The 21145-nt window shown below is 46.1% G+C and overlaps 1 protein-coding gene across 4 annotated transcripts in view; it reads left to right on the top strand.

Moving 5' to 3' along the window:
- The window catches only part of SPPL3 (signal peptide peptidase like 3), a 147267-nt gene extending 126490 nt beyond the window's left edge, over positions 1-20777 (top strand). For 3 of the 4 annotated variants that reach the window (XM_009181850.4, XM_031650823.1, XM_021923033.2), the window contains 5 exons: positions 10686-10792; positions 11262-11425; positions 12150-12349; positions 13368-13477; positions 14625-16459. In XM_009181850.4, coding sequence (XP_009180114.1) covers positions 10686-10792; positions 11262-11425; positions 12150-12349; positions 13368-13477; positions 14625-14696 — 653 coding nt within the window. In that variant the 3' untranslated portion in view covers positions 14697-16459. Of the gene's footprint in view, positions 1-10685; positions 10793-11261; positions 11426-12149; positions 12350-13367; positions 13478-14624; positions 16460-16503 lie in introns of those variants that run through there. The other variant, XM_031650824.1, reaches the window with a different exon arrangement.
- The last annotated feature ends 368 nt before the right edge of the window (positions 20778-21145 follow it).

The following is a 21145-nucleotide window of genomic DNA, read 5'->3' as shown; positions in this document are numbered from 1 at the left end:
CCTCAGCCTTCCAAGGTGCTGGGATTACAGGCGTGAGCCCACTGCACCCAGCCTCCACTTCCTTTATATACATTCCTTACATTTCCACAGTTCACTTTCATAATCTCAGAACATTTTTATCTAACTGCTCTGCCCCACAAAGTAAAATCCTTTAAAAGGGATTGTAAACTGTCCCCTTTTCCTTTCTTTTGGTGGTTCCAAAGGGAAGAAGGTTAAAATATAAAGACAGTCAATTTTATACTACTCGTAATTCTGAAGACTTTTTAAGGGAAGAATTTGAAAATCTGGGGTACAGGTATGGATTGCATCTATTCCTGTTACCTACTCCAAATAACCATAAAGCTACTCCAGACTTTGGAGACAAAGCTCTTCGGAACCAGTGCTAGGTCTGGGAGGCTCCTCTGCACTCCACTAGGCAGTGTTTCCCTGCAGCTCTGGGGCTGTGCTGGCTCAGAGATAATGGGGTTGATGTTCATCATTGTCTGAGCCCAGAGCCCCCCAGAGTGATGCTTACTGTCACTGCCTCAAGTTCAGAGTAGCTAAGTTAGTCAAACAGTTTCTAAGTACTGATCTTATAGGCTATATATACTTGGTATGACTGATGTTAAGTTTGCTGCATAGTATTTGGTCCATTGTTTGGGGTTTTTATTTTTAATTTGTTTTAGAGAAAGGTTCTTGCTCTTTTGTCCAGGCTGCAATATGGTGACATGATCCTAACTCACTGTGACCTCAAGCTCCTGGGCTCAAGTAATTGTTTGGATTTTTTTTTAGAAGATATTTGCATCAAATATATGAATTAACTCAAAACCAAGGATGTTCTGTTAATGGTCAATTTGGCTAGAATTTGACAAAAAGGATTGTCAACTTTTTTTTTTTCTGGATCCAGAATCAGAATCATCTTAATAAGAAAGAAATTTTAAACTTTAAGGAAAACAAAAAACTTGTCCTTCTGCACCTAGGAATTTTTTTCCTCGTAAGTGACTTTGACCAGTACAATGATTTGAAATGTCTGTGTGTCAAGTTAGTAAAATGCCATAAGAAACAGTATTCTGTGGAAACAAACTAGCAATGGTATTGCAAATTGTAAAACATACAAATATAAGTTATACTTACAATTTTAAAATACATTTGTTCAAAAAGACAAGATTATAGTGATGGAGAACAGCTCAGTGGTTGGCAGGGTTTGTGTGGAGGAGTGGGGTGACTATAAAGAAAAAACACATGGGTTTTGGTGGATGATGTGACCATTCTCTATGCTGAGCATGGTGGTGACTCTGTCAACACATGTGGGAACTTTCGTAGAACTGCTACATCTAAAGAGAAACTGTCAATGTTACTGTTCAGGCCGGATGCGGTGGCTCATGCCTGTAATCCCAGCACTTTGGGAGGCCAAGGTGGGCACATCACCTGAGGTCAGGAGTTCGAGACCAGCCTGGCCAACATGGTGAAACCCCGTCTCTACTAAAAGTTCAAAAATTAGCCGGGCGTGGTATTGTGCACCTGTAATCCCAGCTACTCGGAACGGTGAGACAGGAGAATCACTTCAACCCAGGAGGTGGAGGTTGCAGTCGGCCGAGATCACACCACTGCACTCCAGCCTGGGCGACGGAGTAAGACTCCATCTAAAAAAAAAAAAAAAAAAATTTACTGTTCAGTCATTTTAGAAATAAAATGTTAAATATATTTTTGTTTTTTATAAATATGTAAATCTATTTTCATAGTAGTTATTCAGTGCTTTTTTTTGAGTGTCTACCATATACCAAGCTATTAAAACAGTTCCTTGAGTTTGCAGACCAAGTTACCCTCTAGACTATACAGACCTTTGATGACACAGACAGGGAAGGCAAAGTCAAAATCATCCATGCCCGTCTGTGTAGTAATTCACTTGTGCTGATTTTGACAGGTTTGGTCGTTTGTTTAGCATCTTGTATTCCCTTATATAAACATGTGCTGTGATTGTTTGCTTCAGTACTAGAGAACCCACTATGCATATAAGCAGTCTGAAGTGCAATGGCTACAATTTTTAAGTGGCTATCAAACCTGATTTCCCAAATCAAGTATTAATTAGTGGTTTCAGTAGCTTGTGATTTATTTATTGTGATTTACGATACTTCAGTGCTTCTGGAAGTTGATGAAATTACATTCAAAGTAATACAACAAGTTGCTTGCCAAGCTTATGGTAAAAGGCTGGCTAAGTGCTGATTCTATAAGGACTAGTTATTATTAAGAGTGATAAAGTGACAGCTGTGAGCATTAGACTTTTCCTGAGAGTAGCACTTGTTGAATTCTGCAAACAATGATTTGTTAATTTAAAGTAGGGAAGAAGTGATTCATGTATAAACTGAGCATGAAGGGGATTCTGAAAAACTTTAGTAAAACCTAATCTTTTAAAAATATACAATATTAAGGAATCTAGATCATGATAATTATTGGAGCACAGAGAATAAATTTTAGTCCAAATCAATCTCATATCTTTTATGATTATATCCCTTAAATCTTTCCTAGTCCAGTGGCTTCCTGATGAGGAAACAGGCAGATGTCTCTCTTACTGTTACGTCTGAACAGTAACTATTTAGAAATTCCGGTTAGTTGGTTAGAATCTAAACCACATTTTTTCAGTGCATGTAAGTTGGCTGTTTGGATGACTGTGAACCACATATTCCCAAGAGGAACTGTTTTATGATGGTGTCTTTAAATGACAGATTGAGAGACCACCCCCGTAACGATGCACTTAAATCCACCTAAACAAATGTGGAATGAGACGCTGAAAGCACCAGATGCTGCTGGTTTAAAGTAATGTAAAGCAGTAATCACCTAAGCAGGATGATTAGTCTCAATGCTAGCAGACGCAAAGCCCATATTATGACAAATGATATTTTAACTGCCTTGAAGTCTCAGTCTGCCATATGGTCTGAGTTTCTCGGTAATCCCACTGCTAACTTTTTGATGGCTCTCCTTTCTTGAATCTCTTTATTCTTGTGTCCAGACACACATGATACTATTTACATGTTTTGCTGAGGGTTTAAAGTGCTTACTAAGCTGCTGACCCAAAAAAGATGAGCTGTCTCTCAAACAATAAGCAGTGTGGTCTTTCTACCCTCAGCTCTGGCCTACCTTAGCATTGCAGAGAACAGGAAAAAATGCCTGTTTACTAATAGTATGTTACCAAAAAAAAGGTTTAGCTTGGTGGAAAGTGACATTCTTTTCACAGCCATTGGAAACACACACTTTAGAGCAAGTTGGGAGAATTTTCTTCATTGTTCTTCTGCAGACAGGTCTGGGACAGGTTTATCAGACTCACTAAGGGAGGAATGGGGTGAGCACCTCTGTAAGACATAGTAAAGGGTCTGTTTTACTATGCGAGTCTCTCCTCTAGACTGTACAGTTGATAGAAAATTGGCCATAAAGGACAAACTTTTTGTTCCCAGTGGCCACTATCAGAAGTACATTTCCATTGGAAAATTCACTTCATAGTTGAAACGTTTTGCTGAGTGTTCAGTGAGGCTCCCCTAAACCCTAATTAGAATTTTACCATGTTTTCTATCATTACTGCAGTTTCCCAGTATTATCCACGGATCTCTTCTTCCTCCCAGTTTGCACTGGTTGAACCGCCCTTGTGACCAAGGATGGAATTTTTTCTCAAAGAGAGCCTTTGAGCTTTTCATTTGTTTCTTGTGTTTGACTTGTTTTCTGCTGTCACAGTAGTCTAGCTTTCTGGCTATACTGTGTAATACACTGAAATGTGTTGCTCTCTGCCATGAATATTATCTTTCAGACTTCTGCAGAATCTGAAATCATCTTGTAAGCAGTGATATGATATTTGGTGGCTAGGTTTTTTTAAATTAGTGTTTCTTAATTAAAGTCTGTTCTTTGAAGTTAATTTAGAGTGAAAACAGGATGATAAATTATTTTCAGGGCTACACTAAGAAGTATTAACATTAAGAATGGACTTCAGGATTTTCCCGAACTTAAGTCCAGGGCTGTTTTGTCTACTCTCAGTTTCATCTGGCAAATTAACCTTTCAGATTTGGGAAGACTTGAAAGAGTTCGACCTATGGGTGATGGCATGTGAGCTAAAAGCTGATGAATATTGAGCACGCACCCCTAGTGATCAAGGATCATAGAACCTGAATTACAGTCTATCCGCTGCCCAGGTCAGGGACTAACAGAGTCTTGACAGATGTCTGATTCAGTCCCCTCGTTTTATAGCAGTTGCTGCTAACCTATGATTAGAACATGTTTAGGGCCAGAAATCTAACAATTGATATTTTGTTTTAAAATGCTACACAGGCGGTGGCTCACGCCTGTAATCCCAGCTCTTTGGGAGGCTGAGGCAGGCAGATCACCTGAGGTCAGGAGTTGGAGACCAGCCTGGCCAACACGGTGCAACCCCATCTGTAGTAAAAATACAAAAATTAACCAGGGCACGGTGGCATGCGCCTGTAGTCCCAGCTACTCGGGAGGCTGAGGCAGGAGAATCACTTGAACCTGGAAGGCAGGGGTTGCAGTGAGCTGAGATTGCACCACTGCACTCCAGCCTGGGCAACAGAGACTCTGTCTCTAAATAAATAAATAAATAAATAAAATGGTACACTCTTGGTGCGCTGAGTCCACACAGGGCATAGATATCTAGAGAGCCTGTATCGAGAACGGGAGCACTGCTTAGAAACCTTGCAGGTTATGTCATCCTCGTAGAGAACATTTGAGCTCCGTTTGGTCTCACTGTCTTTGTCCCTGGCCCACTGGTTGTAGAAGACGGTGTGATACAGAGATATCAGTGATAAATTGAAGATAACTGTAGCTAAATGGCTAAAATTAATCATTTACTTCCCCCAACACTTTCGGTTAATATGCATTTAACCAAAAGTTAAGCATGTTGGTGAACCTATAAGAGAGTCTCAGGAGTGTCTAAAGCCACAAGGGAAAGAGAGCACCTCCCTTCACTTTAACCTTGAAAAGCTCTGAGGAGAAGGTAAGATTTTTTAAGAGTTACTTGAATGACAGAATGAAAGGCAGGCAAACTAGATGACTGATTGAGAACATGTTCTGGGAATATGACATCGCTTGTGGGCAGTATTCGCTGGTCAGAGTGGTATTAATTCCACATACCTCTAAGAGCCTTCTTTCTCTGAGACAAAGGGATGCCTTCTGCGTCTTCATATACGGAACTTAGACTAGAGTGAGGAGGACCTAGATGGTCTAATTAGAAAGAGGGTGTTCAACTTAACACAGATGGAGAGAAGGGATAGGCTGAGGAATAGGAGGAACCCATTCAGACAGACGCCAAGGCAGAGCCAGCGTGGTGCTCAGCTCCGTTCTGTGGAGGTTGTGCCTCCTGAGTTTATGCACTTTATAATTAGACTTGATTCGTCACAGAGAAGGGAACCTGGTGACCTGGAGGCAGGAAATTATGTGAACAGATGTTTGACAGTGGCAGTGAACAGTACATGGGAAAGAGTAAGAGGGAGGGAGGGTAAGGAGACACAGCAAAGTAGGAAGTAGGCGGAGTTGTGAGCAAGGTCTGCAGTAACAGTAAAGGGTAACACCTCAGAATGGCCAGAATGGCTGCAGATTTCATGTGCATGATGAGAGACTGTGATGTGTTGAAGATGAACCCAGACTTTCTTATTTGGAAGGTTAGGATAGAATGACACTATCTAGAGTCATGGAAAACCCAGTCACTGGGCAGTCTCACTGAGCAGTCTGTTCCATATTTAGTTTAGACCCAGGTAGAGGAGGATTAGCATGAGTTCAATGACAAAGCAGCAAGTGGCTCCTGCGCTGTTAGGATGAAGTGATTCTATGGTAAATTGAGTAGAAAAGGCCAGGATGGGCCAGATGCGGTGGTCCATGCCTATAATCCCAGCACTTTGGGAGGCTGAGGCAGGCGGATCACCTGAAGTCAGTAGTTCAGGACCAGCCTGACCAATATGATGAAACCCCATCTCTACTAAAAATACAAAAATTTGTTGGGCGTGGTGGCGGGCCCTGGTATTCCCAGCTACTTGGGAGGCTGAGACAGAATTGCTTGAACCTGGGAGGCACAGGTTGCAGTGAGCCAAGATCGTGCCACTGCAGTCCAGCCTGGGCGACAGAGCGAGACTCCCATCTCCAAAAAAAGAAAAAAGAAAAGGTCAGGAAGGGACAGGTCGTCTGCATGTGTCACAGAGGCAAATAAACTTACCCCGAGGAGCCTGGCCTCTTGCTTCTCTGTCCAGTCTGTTTGCCCGCCCCTCCTTTGGTTACTGGTGAGCTGCATCATTCAGTCCTCTGACCCTCACTCCCCACAGACTCCTGTCTCTCATCTGCCCATCCTAGGCCTTCTGTTACTTTCTTCGTGCCCTTGATGCCTTGCATTCCATGTATTCACCTGTAAGTCCATGAACAGATCACCCTAGCCAGTATCTATACACAAACCTGTGTTTCACCTATGCTCTGGCCCGATGCGCTTCCCACCTACTGCTGACTGCTGTTGTTCCTCCAGCCTTCTGAGCTGCTCCCTGAAAATGTCCTGTTGATTGACTTATGACACAACCAAATCTTTGTTTCCTGAAGATGATGACCATGGGAGGGCCTGTCCTTTCAGATATGCATGTGAGTTGATTAGAGCAGGGGCTCTGGGTACGTCTCTCAGTGCCCTAAACATCATGCTTCAGTCATCCCTTTGCAGCTCTGAATGCTCTGAGCTTTGTCAAGCCTCACTGACTAATACATTTCATTGGGTTCATTTCAAATGACATGCATTTGTATACATTTTACCGGGTTGTGTTTTATGAATGTATTTAAAAATTAAAGGAGACCCTAGTATAATAAACATCCTATATGATTATAAAGTCAGGAATTAGGTCTTGACCCCTTCTCTCCAGAGCTCACACTGCAGCTCACCCTGTAGCTCAGTGAGGGCTTGATAACAGTGATGACAGTGGAGATGAAGATACATAGTTTGCTCTTCCTGGGTTGACTACTCTGTTTCCAACTCAGATTCTGAGTTGTAGGGATGAAGCAGCTTTTTCTCCTCTGTGTTTAGATAGCACCGTCCACACAGTAGGAACCCATGATATAGTAATTTAGTTGATGTGTCCAGAGTCTGCCAAGCTGCTGTATTTACCCACTTGATTACATATATTGACAGTTTACCACCAGTTCTATGAAAATGAAATATATCTGCTCGTGTGGCTTTTTACTTTCCTTAGAATAAGTGGAAATTTGAAGTTAATAGAACAGTTTTGCATTCATTCAGCAAGTATTTATTGAATGTCTACTCTGTCAAGTGCTAGGAATCCACAGAAAGAATCAGACATGGTTTCTGTTTCCGAGGAGCATGTGGTCAGTTAGCATAGGAAATAAACTCACCAGTGTATAAATATTCACACGGTCATAGAATGGACGAGTGAGTTGAGACACATTCAACGTTCTATGGCACATCACCTAGAAGAAGCAACTGGGCCGGGTATGGTGGCTCATGCCTGTAATTCCAGCACTTTGGGAGGCCGGGGCAGGTGGATCACCTGAGGTCAGGAGTTTCAGACCAGCCTGACCAACATGGTAAAACCCCATCTCTACTAAAAATGCAAAAATTAGCTGGGCGTGGTGGCATACGCCTGTAATCCCAGCTGAGGCAGGAGAATCACTTGATCCCAGGAGGTGGAAGCTGCAGTAAGCTGAGATTGCGCCATTGTACTGCACCTGGGCAATAAGAGCAAAGCTCCATCTCAAAAAAAAAACAAAAAAGCAGCAGCAACTGACTGGTTGGATCAGGAAAGACTCTGAGAAAGGGCTCCTGACGTGGCTCTTTAAGAATGAGGATGGATTTTCCAGATGAAGGAGCCAGGGCAGGACCTTCTGTCTAGAGTGTGAAAAAACACAGTATGTGTGGAGAGGGGGGAATTGTGTTGAACTGGCTAGAAAACAGAGCCACAGGAATGCGTGTTGAGGGCTCGGGCTATACGGTGGAGAGTGTCCTCCCTGGCCAGAGAGTTTGACAGTCATCCCACCACAAGACCCCATGAAGAATTCCTCAACAGCTCTGTGTCCTCATCCAACCTGTGTTTGCAGAACAGTGGAGGAAGAGAGCTGAAGGAAGGGAGAGACCCTGCACCTGCCAGGCCCCGGCCTAGACTACAGGGGTGAGCAGTGAGCCATGCTCTCGGGGAACCTTCACTGGAGTTGAGGGGAGTGAGAATGTTTTAAAAAAAAAAAGAAAGAAATTTTGTATATCACATGTTGAGAGATGAAAAGAAAAATAAGGCAAGGGCAGGAAGTGTAATAATCTTAAATATAATTGTAAGAAAGTCCACCTGTCATTGAGAAGCTAGTACTCTAGTGAAGAACTGAGAAAGACGAGGAGGGGAGCCAGCTGGGTTCTGGGAGGAGATTGTTCCAGGCAGAGGGCACAGTAAATGCAGAGCACTGAAGCGGCGGCATGGGGGGCAGAGTGAGGAGGCTGTTGTGGCTGGCACAGGAAGTAGCAGGAGGTGACCTGAAGGGTCACAGTCACAGCAGGACCTTGTCAGCCAGTGTGAAGGCTGTGGCTTCTACTCTGTGGGAAGTTAAGAGTTTTGAGCCAGGGGACCCACAAAACCTGTCTTACGGTTTAAGAAGCTGCTTCTGTCTGCCCTGTGATGAAGAGACTTGTCAGGGGTTAAGTTGGAGGCAGAGAGGCCAGGCAGAAGGTCATTGCAGCAATGCACGCCAGGAGAGGCTGGCGGCTTATGCCAGGCAGGGTGTAAAAGAAAGAGAGGTCAAAAACAACATCACTGATTTCTATCTGCACAATTGGAAGCAAAGAGTAAATGCTTGGAGACGGAAGACTACACTGTTAAGAGCTGAGTTTGGACATGTTAGATTTGAAAAGCCAATTGGACAGCCAAGTATATATGTCTCTTAGGCCATAGGATGTATGAGTCTTGAGCTCCAAGAAGAGATTCAGGCTGGAAATAAAAATGTGTGAGTTGATGACATATAGTCTCAAGAGCCTTGAGATTGGACGAGATCACTGAGAGAGGAAAAGATCTGAGGAAAGGACCATGGAATTCTGGGAATTGAGGAGGAGCTACAGAGAAGCCTGAAAAGGAGTGGCCAGTGAGAGGGGAGGAACAGGAGGGCACATTGTCCTGAGAACCAAGGGAGGAGGAGGGAGCCATCAACTGGGCAGGTTGCTGCCCAAAGGTCGGGTAAGAGGAGAACAGAAGTCAATTACTATGGCTAGCAATGAGGGGATGCTTGGCAAGCCCCCAGGAGCAGTGTCAGTGGAGTAGCAGGGATGAAAGCCCTGCTGGAAGTGATCAAGAGCTCAGATGATAACATCTAATTTATGGGAAATATATGGGATAGAGGAAAAGCCAACCACCCCAATAGGGAAGCACCAGAAAATTCCAGATGACTCCACTTTCAGCAAGTCATTAAAAAAAGGACCATAGGGTGGGCGTGGTGGCTCATGCCTGTCATCCCAGCACTTCGGGAGACCAGGGTAAGATTATTGCTTGAGATTAGCCTGGGCCACATAGCAAGACCTCATCTCTACAAAAAATACAAAAATTTGCCGGGTGTGGTGGCATGTGCTGGTGGTCCCAGCTACTCAGGAGGCCATGTGCCCAGGCCCAGGAAGCAGAAGTGCAGTGAGCCAAGATCGTGTATTTTGCACTCCAGCCTTACAGGCGTGAAACAAAAAAAAAAAGGTGCAAATGGTGTAAAATGATGGCTGGGTAACACAGGTCAAAATTCGAGGACCAAGCGGTACATGATGGCTCATGCCTGTAATCCCAGCACTTTGGGAGGCCAAGGTGTAGGCGGATGGTAAGGTCAGGAGGTGAGGATCATCCTGGCTAACCGCGGTGTAAACCCCATCTCTACTAAAAATACAAAAATTAGCCAGGTGTGGTGGTGAGCCTGTAGTCCCAGCTTTTCGAGGCTGAGACGGGAATGGTGAACCCGGGAGGCGGAGGAGCTTACAGTGAGCGAGATGCATACCACTGCACTTCAGCTGGGGCGACAGAGCAAGACTCCATCTCAAAAAAACAAAACAAAACAAAACAAAAAAGAATTCAAGACCAGCCTGGGCAACATGGTGAAACCCTGTCTCTACTAAAAATACAAACATGAACTCGGGAGGCAGAGGTTGCAGTGAGTCGAGATTGTGCCATTACACTCCAGCCTGGGTGATTTTTCCATCTCAAAAAAAAAAAAAATTCTAGGAAGATGTTTAACAGCAGTAATCTCTGAAAAGTGGCAATGTAATTTTTTTATTTTGCTTTACTGTATTCTCTGGTTTTCTATAATGCAGTTAATGAATTGCTGGGATGATGCCTCCAAGTGAATGAAAGGGAGGGGGTGTTATCTAGGGTGTGAGTTCACTTTAAAGCAGGGAGCAAGAACAACACATCCACAACATTGGAGGGAAGGCAGGAAAAGACAGCTGGGAGGTCTCGGACTGGTTTCCTGGGTCTCCAACAGCCAAGCACTGTGTCTAGCAGGAGGAAAGCAATCACCCCAAATTCCACAAGTCCAAACGGGCTGAAGAAATGGGTGCTTTGCATAAATTGCATGTAAGTTTCTGAAGCTGGAGCTTAGGGCTGCCTTGATTTCTGAGGGAATTGCAAACTCTGTGAAGGGGCATAGCTTGTGGAAAGAGGATGAGCCTGGAGTCCACACTGACTGCTATCTGCTGTATCTTGTCTCCTCCCCAGCACTGGCCATGGGCCTCTGTGTCGCCATGATCGCCTTTGTCCGCCTGCCGAGCCTCAAGGTCTCCTGCTTGCTTCTCTCAGGGCTTCTAATCTATGATGTATTTTGGGTAAGCGTTTATGTCCTTGGAGCCCCTCCCCTTCTTTGTGTTGAAGTGAAGCATTCACTCCCGAAAACTATTAACTAGAAGTATCCAAAGTTGGGCTTGCCCGGCCGCCGATCACTGCCTCTCCGGAGTCCTTAACTGTAGTTGTTCATGGGTGTGCAGTCTGATCCTTTTGTTTGCTGAGTTGTTGTACAGTAGGTAGTGTGTGTGTGTGTGACTCCTAGGATAGAAGAGGTAACAGGTTGACAAGATTCGCTGCAGTGAGGGCCACCCTGTCACGGAGTAATCTCTGGGTGTGGAGAGTGCAGAAATTGGCAAGAACACAGGAAGAGCAAAGATTTTCTCAAATCATACAAAGAAAGCATTGCAGTCACAGCATTCTGAGACTCTGCTCTTAAGAGCAAGGAGGACTGATGCTGAAAGCAGGTTGCTTCCAGCTCCCTCTGTTAAAGGCATCTCTCCAACTCGGCAGGTATTTTTCTCAGCCTACATCTTCAATAGCAACGTCATGGTGAAGGTGGCCACTCAGCCGGCTGACAATCCCCTTGACGTTCTATCCCGGAAGCTCCACCTGGGGCCCAATGTTGGGCGTGATGTTCCTCGCCTGTCTCTGCCTGGAAAACTGGTCTTCCCAAGGTAGGACCTCATGCTATGACAGGACCACACTCTTCCTGTGCCTGTCTGTTCCCGGCCTTGGTCAGTCTCTTATGTCATCAGCATTCTGATCCCAACCTGGGGTCATTATCTCCATGCTGCAGAAGAGGATGAGATTCTTGGCTTGCCAAGAACGACCACTAAGTGATCCAGGCGCTGCCTTTTATTATTGATTAATGTCAGCAAACAGCCACGCCTTACTGCTGTTTCCACTGTTTCGAGTTGGCTGGAGGGAGTTAGGAGAATCTGGATCCTTTTAATTTGTAAGATATTTATAAAAATAGGTTCTAATGGTAGAATTATACAGCTCCTGGTAATATAATCTTGGCAGAATGAATGTACTGCTTTAATCTTCCACCTGTAATAGTAGCCAAGTGCTTATTTGAAGTCTCAACAGTGAGTGTGTCACAAATGATGAATCGTTTGACATTTCTAGAGGAAGCAGCACTTATGCAAATCACTTCAGCAGTCACTTCCAAGGGGCTCTCCTGAAACACGGGGGGGCCAGGTGAAGACCCCTAGTGCCAGTACTGTTGCAGCTTTTTCTCTCTACACTCTTAAAACTGATGTTCCATCAGAAGAGATTTCCATCTACCATACTGATAAGCTCTTTGACTCCTTAAAAAGCTAACAAACTTTGCACAAAAGGAATAGAAACTGGATTGTGTAGAGTGTGATGTTGCTAACCTGTGAAACTGCATTCCAGCTCCACTGGCAGCCACTTCTCCATGTTGGGCATCGGAGACATCGTGATGCCTGGTCTCCTACTATGCTTTGTCCTTCGCTATGACAACTACAAAAAACAAGCCAGTGGGGACTCCTGTGGGGCCCCTGGACCTGCCAACATCTCCGGGCGCATGCAGAAGGTCTCCTACTTTCACTGCACCCTCATCGGATACTTTGTAGGTAAGAGAACCAGAGAGACTGCAGATGATCCTCGCTCTGGCTGACCTCCGACCCTTGGAATTAAATCAGGTCTTCTAGCTACAGATAATGGATGGAAGGAGAGCGGGAATTCTGAGTGCTGTAATAGACAACCTGGCCTGTGAGATGCTAAGTGTTCTGTGTACTGGATATAGGCCAGTTCCCTCTCCAGCAGTGCATCTGAAGAATATTGTAGGAAAAGCATGTCAGTCTTCAAAGCCAAGGACACACAGCACACAGTGCAGTGGATTAGTCTGTGCTTAAATCTTCCTCTAGAGTTGAATGACTTGTATTTATTTCCTACTTTATTCAACAGATACTTACATTCATTAGTTCTATATTTCTACCACTCTGACCTAGGCTAAGTTTTGTAGCCAGCTCGTGTAGGCAGACAGGAGATGGTTGTGATGGGGCTGGGAAAAGTAGTAACCTGCCTGCACATGCAACTGCTCCTGCATAGTGACTGGAAAGGAGCGTCTCTTGCACTCCGTGCCTCCTCCTCAAACCCAGCACTGTCCTCGTCCCAGAGCAGTTCATTCACGTGGGTTCATTTCAGAGCACAAACTCAGAGGGGCAAGGCAAGTGGCATTATCCCCATTAGACAGATGAGCAGGCTGAGGCTCGGAGAGGTGGAAGGTCTGAACTGTGGTTATGTTAGCTATTGTGAGTAGCAGAGTTGAAACTTGAACCCAGGTCTTCTGCCTCCCAAATCCAGCATCACAGGAGACAGAGGCACACTTGGGGCTGGAGGGAGGGTTTGAACCCAGGAACCAGAGCAAGGAATTAGACCTGGGTCAGTCATGTGTCCTTGGAGTTGTAGGTGTTTTTTAAAGCTATGCTGATCCACATTTCTTCAGCTGCCCAAGCTGGGCATTTCACACCCCAACCACAGAATGGACGACAGCACATTAGATCTGTACAGTCGGAGGACTTTGCCAAGCAGCAGCCAGGTGACACGGGTTCCCTCTCCTGTCTCACAGATGCTTCTCTCTCCTCACAGGCCTGCTCACTGCTACTGTGGCGTCTCGCATTCACCGGGCCGCCCAGCCCGCCCTTCTCTATTTGGTGCCATTTACCTTATTGCCACTCCTCACGATGGCCTATCTAAAGGTGAGAGCAGCAGTTATAAACCTGTGAAAGCAATAACTTGGATTGGCCCCGTGCCTGGGTTTGCACTCTCCTCGCTGGAGGTGATTCTGCTTAAGTCCCTGAGTGAGCTTTTGATCTCTGCTATTTTGTGTGTGCGCTACCCTGGCATTAGCAAACGCTTCCAGATTCATGCAGCCACTATCAGAAAATGCTCATGAGCTAGGCCACTACACCACCTGGGCGAGGAATAACTAATTGAAAGCCCTAGAGCCCAGCTGAGGGAACTTTCTGCTTCTGTTCAAAGCAGTGCCCTCCCGCCACCTAACAGCTTCACGCTACGTTAAAGTTTGGGAATAATTAAAATTGAATAGTGTTGAGGCAGCATATGATAAAACCAGAATTAGAGAGCGTGTTACTTCCCAGGTGTCTGTCCCCCGTTTTACAGATGAGGAAGCAGGTTACAGAGGTCAACTTACTTGCCCAGGTCACCTGACTCACGACCTCTAGAGAATTGCTAAAAGCCCTTTTCTTGCTCAAGGAGCCTAAAAGCACCCCTTCTAGGGAGTCCTCCTAAAAATAGTGGGTTATTTTTGAATGGGTAAGATTTAAATGCTCTTTGATTTTCCGCAGAAGCAATCTGATCTTAGATCAAGCATCAGAAAGGGGGCAGGGCACATGGTGGCTCACGCCTGTAACCCCAGCACTTTGGGAGGCTGAGGCAGGCAGGTCACGAGTTCAGGACTAGCCTGGCCAACATGGTAAAACCCTGTCTCTACTAAAAACACAAAAATGAGCCAGGCATGGTGGTGAGCGCCTGTAATCCCAACTACTTGGGAAGCTGAGGCAAGAGAAGTGCTTGAACCCAGGAGTCGGAGGTTGCAGTGAGCTGAGATCTCACCACTGCACTCCAGCCTAGGTGACAGAGCGAGAACCCATCCAAAAAAAATCAGAACGAGGCCAAGCGCAGTGGCTCATGCCTGTAATCCGAGCACTTTGGAAGGTCAAGGCAGGAGAGTTGCCTGAGCCCAGGAGTTTGAGACCAGCCTGGCCAATATAGGAAGACTTCATATCTTTAAAAAAAAAATTTTTTTTTTTTAAAGAATCAGAAAAGACAGCTGTATGTGCCTTGTGCTTAAATCTGTAACTTAGAAAGTCCCTTGTTTCTCAGGGCGACCTCCGGCGGATGTGGTCTGAGCCTTTCCACTCCAAGTCCAGCAGCTCCCGATTCCTGGAAGTATGATGGATCACGTAGAAAGTGACCAGATGGCCATCATAGTCCTTTTCTCTCAACTCATGGTTTGTTTCCTCTTAGAGCTGGCCTGGTACTCAGAAAAATGTACCTGTGTTTAAGGAACTGCCGTGTGACTGGATTTGGCATTTAAAGGGAGCTTGTATGCAGGAGAGAGGTGCTGGAGCCCTGTTTGGTTCCTTCTCTTCCTGCGGATGTAGAGGTGGGGCCCCTTCCAAGAGACAGGCCTCTCCCCGGCGCTCCTTCCTCCCACGTTTTTATGGATCTGCACCAGACTGTTACCTTGTGGGGGAGATGGAGATTTGACTGTTTAAAAACTGAAAACAGCGAGGAGTCTTTCTAGAACTTTTGAACACTAAAAGGATGGAAAAAATTAGCAAACCGAAGTTTCTTCAGTGACCCCTCGAGAACTTTGGGACCAGTTTCCTATGGGGGACTCAGTTTCAGAGAACTGAGACAGAAGCTCTTCTGTCGTTATATTCTTCTTTCCTTTTTTTGGATTTATTAAATATTTTCTGTGGTGTGAAGTGACTTATTAAATCCACAGACATTGAGTGACTTCTTACAACATCCACATAAGAATTTGTTGTAATGAGTTCATGTCCACCCAGATGTTGTGTTGGCAGTGAACAAGGGCACGGTTTTTATACATACGTACATATATATATACACACACATAGATATATATGAATAAACAGAAATGAAATCCTGCTAAGATCACACTGTGTAGCTGACAGGGGCTTGCTGTCGTTTTGAGCATGTCGAGCAGTTTACTGTGGCTTCCTTGTATATGGATAAGCTGCTGTCCTTCCCCTTCACGACTGACTCCGCAGTTACAAACCAGTATAGCATTTGTGCTGATAGACTCATGGACTTTAGGAGACCAAACTTGGTTTTGATCAGTGTAGCAAATTAGGGATGAAGAGTTCAAACCTTTCGGCCCTTTCTTTCTTTTCTAGGCTTCTCCCTTGCAGGGTGTTCCGTAGTTTCTTCTCGAGCCAATGCATGTATTATAGCAGCCAGGTGTCTTTGTGCTTTCTCATCATAGTAATGTACTACTTGTAAATACATTTTTCTATTTTCTATTTTTTTGTATTTTTTTTTTTGACATTTTGTTTCATTGGTGTGCTGTATATTTTCCATGCCCTCACTCCTTTAAGAAAAAAAAAAAAAAAAAGGAAAAAAGCAACACGATCCTGTCCTTGCTGTTGTGATTATAGTCTTGGTTTACCTGTGGTGACAGATGGGTGTTGGGGATACATGTCAAATGCCCCGCTGAGGTGGGCCCTAAATTCCAGGAACTGGGGAAAGAACCAGCTGCTCTGTCCTGAGAGCCTGGCCCTGTGCTGTGGTCTCTGCTGCAAGCCTAGAGTTCTGGGAGTAACTAGTGTTAGGTCTGCTGGCCTTTACCTAAGCAGCCCCTGCCTGGTAAGAAGGCACCCATTGTTCAGAGGCAGAGAGAAGCCTGCAGTTGGCATGAGGATGCCTGACAACAGAGGCTGGAGAAGGGCCCTGAGTCCCAGCCTCTTCCCAGGGGTCCCCACCCCAGTGGCTGCCTCTGTCTTGACCTGTGTAATGAACTGGTGTGCTGTGTCACTGTGGCCTGAAGTCACTGTGGATCGAGCTCACAGTGGGCACCCATCCTGCTGTCAACAGAGCCTGAAGCACTCAGGGTGTTGGATTCCTCTGTTGTTGTCATCAAATCCTGCTGAGGGGTTTCTGGGGTTTTGTTTTTAATAAATGACTCCTTTGTAGCCTTTGTCACATAATCTTCACTTTGGTTGTTGGTACCAAACAGCTCCCAGCCATCTCCTCCCTGTTCTAGAAGACTGATGGAAAGTCCCTCTCTGTCCCCAGACCTGGTCACCTGCACCTCTGGCCCAGTCATAGATACATCAAAGAACCGAAGCTTCTGCTGTCCACAAAACTCAAAACTGCCTCTGCATTGGGTGAAGACTAAAAATCCACTCGCGGACTCTCCCTTCCTTCCTTCATAGCCATCAAGGATGCAAATAGCTAATTAAACAAGCCCAGGGACAGGGAGGGGCTCCAAAATGACTCGCATTAAGGGCAAGTGCCAGTGATGGGTAGAAATAACGTTATCCTTCACACCTGTAATCCCAGCACTTTGGGAGGCCGAGGAGGGCGAATCACAAGGTCAGGAGATCGAGACCATCCTGGCCAACATGGTGAAACCCCGTCTCTACTAAAAATACAAAAATTAGCCGGGTGTGGTGGCAGGCGCCTATAATCCCAGCTTTTTGGGAGGCTGAGGCAGGAGAATCGCTTGAACTCGGAAGGCGGAGGTTATAGTGAGCAGAGATCACGCCATGGCACTCCAGCCTGGGCGACGGTGCAAAATGTTATCCTGGCAGTGGGTCATTTTAATGTTTCTGTCTTTGTTTTCATAAGAAAATTAAATTCCAGACAGAAGGAACATCATGATTTTGTCATTCTCACTTCTGTGCAGGTTTTGGGGGGAAATACCCACACAGAGCTGTGAATGCACCCTGGATTCCAGTTCCTAATCTTCAAAGCCCTTAAAACTCTGGCAGAGAAACAGCAGATGCTCTGCTTGTCTTGAGTTCCCCACAGTAGACACGCTGGAATCCCTCCCAGTTCTGGAAGTCGTGCCCTTTTGTTGGAGGTTGGCTGGGTGGGCTGCAGTTAAAGCACACATTGGACTTCCCTTCCAGCCTCCCTGTGCTCCCCGCTGCCTGAAGTCTGCTGCATTAGGTGGGCATGTTTATGAAATTTCCTCACTGATCTGAAGTCCTTTTTCCTCACAAAGAGACTATGTTATTAGAACTCCCACTTTTTAATAACTTTTTTCTAGATTGAGCTAATGAAGATATGACAGTAAAGGCTGTCCAAAGCCTAGTGTGTTCCATTGCTGTCATTACAGTGCATACCCTCTCTGAATGTGACAGTGACAGCTCCCTGCCTAGGAATGGTTCCAACCAAGGCGGCTTGGGACTAAGCTACTGTCTGAATTACTTTTGTAGCAGGCTCTCAGGCCTTCAGTAAACAGGTAAGTTAGGTCACCCACAAGAAAAACAAAAGCACTCGTTCTCTGTGAGGACGGAGGGGAAGGGAGTTCCATTTTGCCAGTCAAGTGTTAAAAATAGAACCTGCTGTGTCTGCTTAGCAGCTCTCACATTACTGCTCACAGATCCCATGTTGTGTGTACGTTTCTGTTTTGTAAAGCCTAGCGTTTACGTCAGAGTGCCTGGAGTACATGCCTTAGGGACATCGTTTGTGCAACCCCGTTCTCTACAGAGCTGTGTCAGCAGTACAGGCTCAGAAGGAAGCCATCTCAGTTTCCTTCTGGTCTTCAGTGCACAGTGGCCGGGACAGCCTGCCCCACTTCACCGAATCACATTTCTTCAGCAGTTTCCAACAGTGAAATCATTTCTAGAACAATGGCTGCTAACACGTGTCAGCTGAAGCACTGCAGATGGAGTCATCCAACTCAAGCTTCTTCCTCTTTCTGGAAGGTATAAACCAGGTAAGACTTTTTAATCCAGAAATTATTCCTATTCCCTGCAATGTATAGGGTGCTTTCTATCTGCAAAACTCTAAACTCAAATTTCTGCAAGTTCAGATTCCAGCTGTCTCATGTGCAGAGCCTCTCCCATCACAAAACTCTTCCCTCTCCTTTCTTTGACTGCTTCAGCCATCATCTGTTTCCTCCTCAGCCTTTCCCTTGGAATCCAGAGCCCTTTCCTGTCCATTAGAGGCAATCAGTCATGCTTCAGTAAAGTTTGAGGCACTGGGCCTGCCAGTGAACAAAACCAGACATCCTGACCCCCTACTCCTGCGGTCTGTGCAGGGCTGGCTTTAGCAAGCTTGACTTGTGGGGAGGGGGTGTGGCAGTCATCCCCACACAAGGTCACACAGGGATGCCACAGTGCATTCAAAAGTAGAATCCGTAGCCTTCTGTCCATAACTCTGGGCCTTGCTGTAAATAGCAAAGGCTTGGGCTGGGGATCCTGTATCACTGGACTGGATGTGCCAATGAAGAGAAGACTGAAAAGCAGATTGGCACAGGAGAAGCCCAGTGCTCCTGGTGGACACGGGCCTGCATTCAACCGCATGTCTGAAGAACACGAAAGCCTTCTACAGCCCCAAGCGCACTGATCTTTCATCACTACAGGTTTTGAAAGTCTTACCGCACGGAGCCAGTGGTTAGCAGGCGCTTGATACAAACATCCTGCAGGGAGGCTGTGAAGATTCTAACTCTGCAGCACTTACGGAGGAGCACTTGAGCGTGCAGTAGAGCGCCTAGATACCTGAGTTCTTAAGAATTCATGCAGCAGACTCCGCTTTACTTATGGTTCCTTTCATTTGGAGTCTGCCTAATCAGTTTTTCTCTTAAGTTCCAAGAAATCTTTTTCCTGTTGAGTAGAACCTGTAAAACATGCCACCTGTCTACAGGCGAACAGAGGCACTGAAGGTTCCAAAATAGCTGAGCCCACGAGCTGTCTCCAGCCCCAGTGGAGTCCTGGGATTCTCACCAGATCCAAAGATGACAGAGGAATGGGAACCAGTTAGGCAGAGGAAACAAGACTTGAGAGACTGGGAGTGGGGAAGCCGCCAGGCAGTGGGCGGCAGGCCTGCGCTTGTGAGGAATGGAAGACAGGAAGTGGGTGTCCATAGGACAGAGATGGAGGGGGGCAGCACGACGGCCACTGCATTCAACCAAATGTCGGAAGACAAGCGATCCAGCCCCGGGATCCCGACACCAGTTGCTCTGTCTCACCAGAGAGTCCCGCTCCAGGCGGCCACCTGTCAGCCTTCTACTGCCACCTTTCACTCCGCCCACCTGGAGCTGCTGGAGTGTAGCCACCAAGTGAGCTTCTAGCTTTTGTGTTTGAGCCTTTGCCATTGGAGATTGAATTTCCTCACACTTTCAGTTGCTGTCGTGCCTTGACGGGGTTTTTATCCCCAGGTAGACAGTAACACATCCTGTGCCAGCTTCCTAGGGAAGGCAGAAACCAATTTCAGAAAAAGAGGCTGAGGGCTTGGTAGTGCAGGGAGGAACTAAGATGACGAAGCATCGCACGGATGAGTCATAGCCTTGCCGGCCTGACGGCGGGTAGATTGCAGTGCCACCCTCCCTAAGACCGCCATCCGACCAGGAGCCCCGGCACCACCTTTCCTCCTTCCCTCGTGCCTGCTTGGCACTTCCTGCGGCTCTCCCCTGTTGAGTGCAGGCATTCTGCCCGGGGCAGTCGCTGTGAGAGAGGCCATGGCCTGGACCAGGGTGATGCGAAGAACAGAACTTGCTACCAGATTGGATGCAGCGGGTGGGGACTCTACACTTCTTAACCCGAACAATTAATTGCCGAAACAGATACAGAAGAAATTGGAGAAGAGTTGTTCTAGCCAGCAGAGCACTAAAGCCAAAAAAAAAAAAAAAAAAAAAAAAAAAAAGCCCCAGAGTCTTCAGTGATGTAAAGCCTTGCAGAGTATGCGAGATGACCTAGACAGTGAGAGGCAGGAGGAAGACGACTCCATGGTGCTCAGAGTGTGAAGGCGTTTGTCAGCACACATCCCAGGCACCATGGGGCTGTGGTTAGGGACGGAGCCCCCTGAGTCTGAGCTGCTTCATCTGAAATGGGGATGAGGGTGCCTCATAGAAAGTATTGAGTAAATATGAGGCGCTCTTCATAGGAGGCACTCTTCTGGTTTACTGTGTTCTCATGTATTGCACACACAGTGCTCACGGAGTTGGAATACAGTTAAAATCATTAGATCGGTATGCTGTCATTATTCAAACCACCACAGCTCCCGGAGGTTCATTGTTAGGAATACTGCTTCTCTCCCCACTGCTGAGGGGTGATCCCCCACCCAGGGTCTCGATATTTTCTTCTGCACAATGAAAGGCTTGGCACAAAGCTCCATACACAGAGGGGGAGAGTGGGTGACCCTGCCCATGCAGTTCCTCATTTTCGCTTCTTAAGGCCAAGAAGATCAACCTCTACCCACATTCTGCACACAAACCAGTGTTGACGTTTTATTTTTCTATACCGTTTTTTCCCCATAATAAACATTACATGTGCCCTCTTTGACTTCAGTGTACTTTAAAGTCTTATTGCTTGTTTTGAGGGAAAGTTTACTACACTGTGACGCTCCCATTCTGTCAGTCTTTTGTGGGCCTGCATTAGTTGTTCATAAATCTTTAGGTTTTTCTTGAACACCCTTGGAACAGAAGACTCATGGGTCAGGGCCAGGCTCGGTGGCTTATGCCTATAATCCCAGCACTTTGGGAGGCCGGGGCAGATGGATCACCTGAGGTCGGGAGTTCAAGACCAGCCTGACCAACATGGAGAAACCCCATCTCTACTAAAAATACAAAATTAGCTGAGTGTGGTGGTGCATGGCTGTAGTCCCAGCTACTCAGGAGGCTGAGGCAGAAGAATCGCTTGAACCCGGGA

Source organism: Papio anubis, chromosome 9, assembly GCF_008728515.1.
Source record: "Papio anubis isolate 15944 chromosome 9, Panubis1.0, whole genome shotgun sequence".
NCBI classification, from domain to species: Eukaryota; Metazoa; Chordata; class Mammalia; order Primates; family Cercopithecidae; genus Papio; species Papio anubis.
Note: the sequence above shows the minus strand (reverse complement) of the source record. Positions and strands in the feature narration are given on the sequence as shown.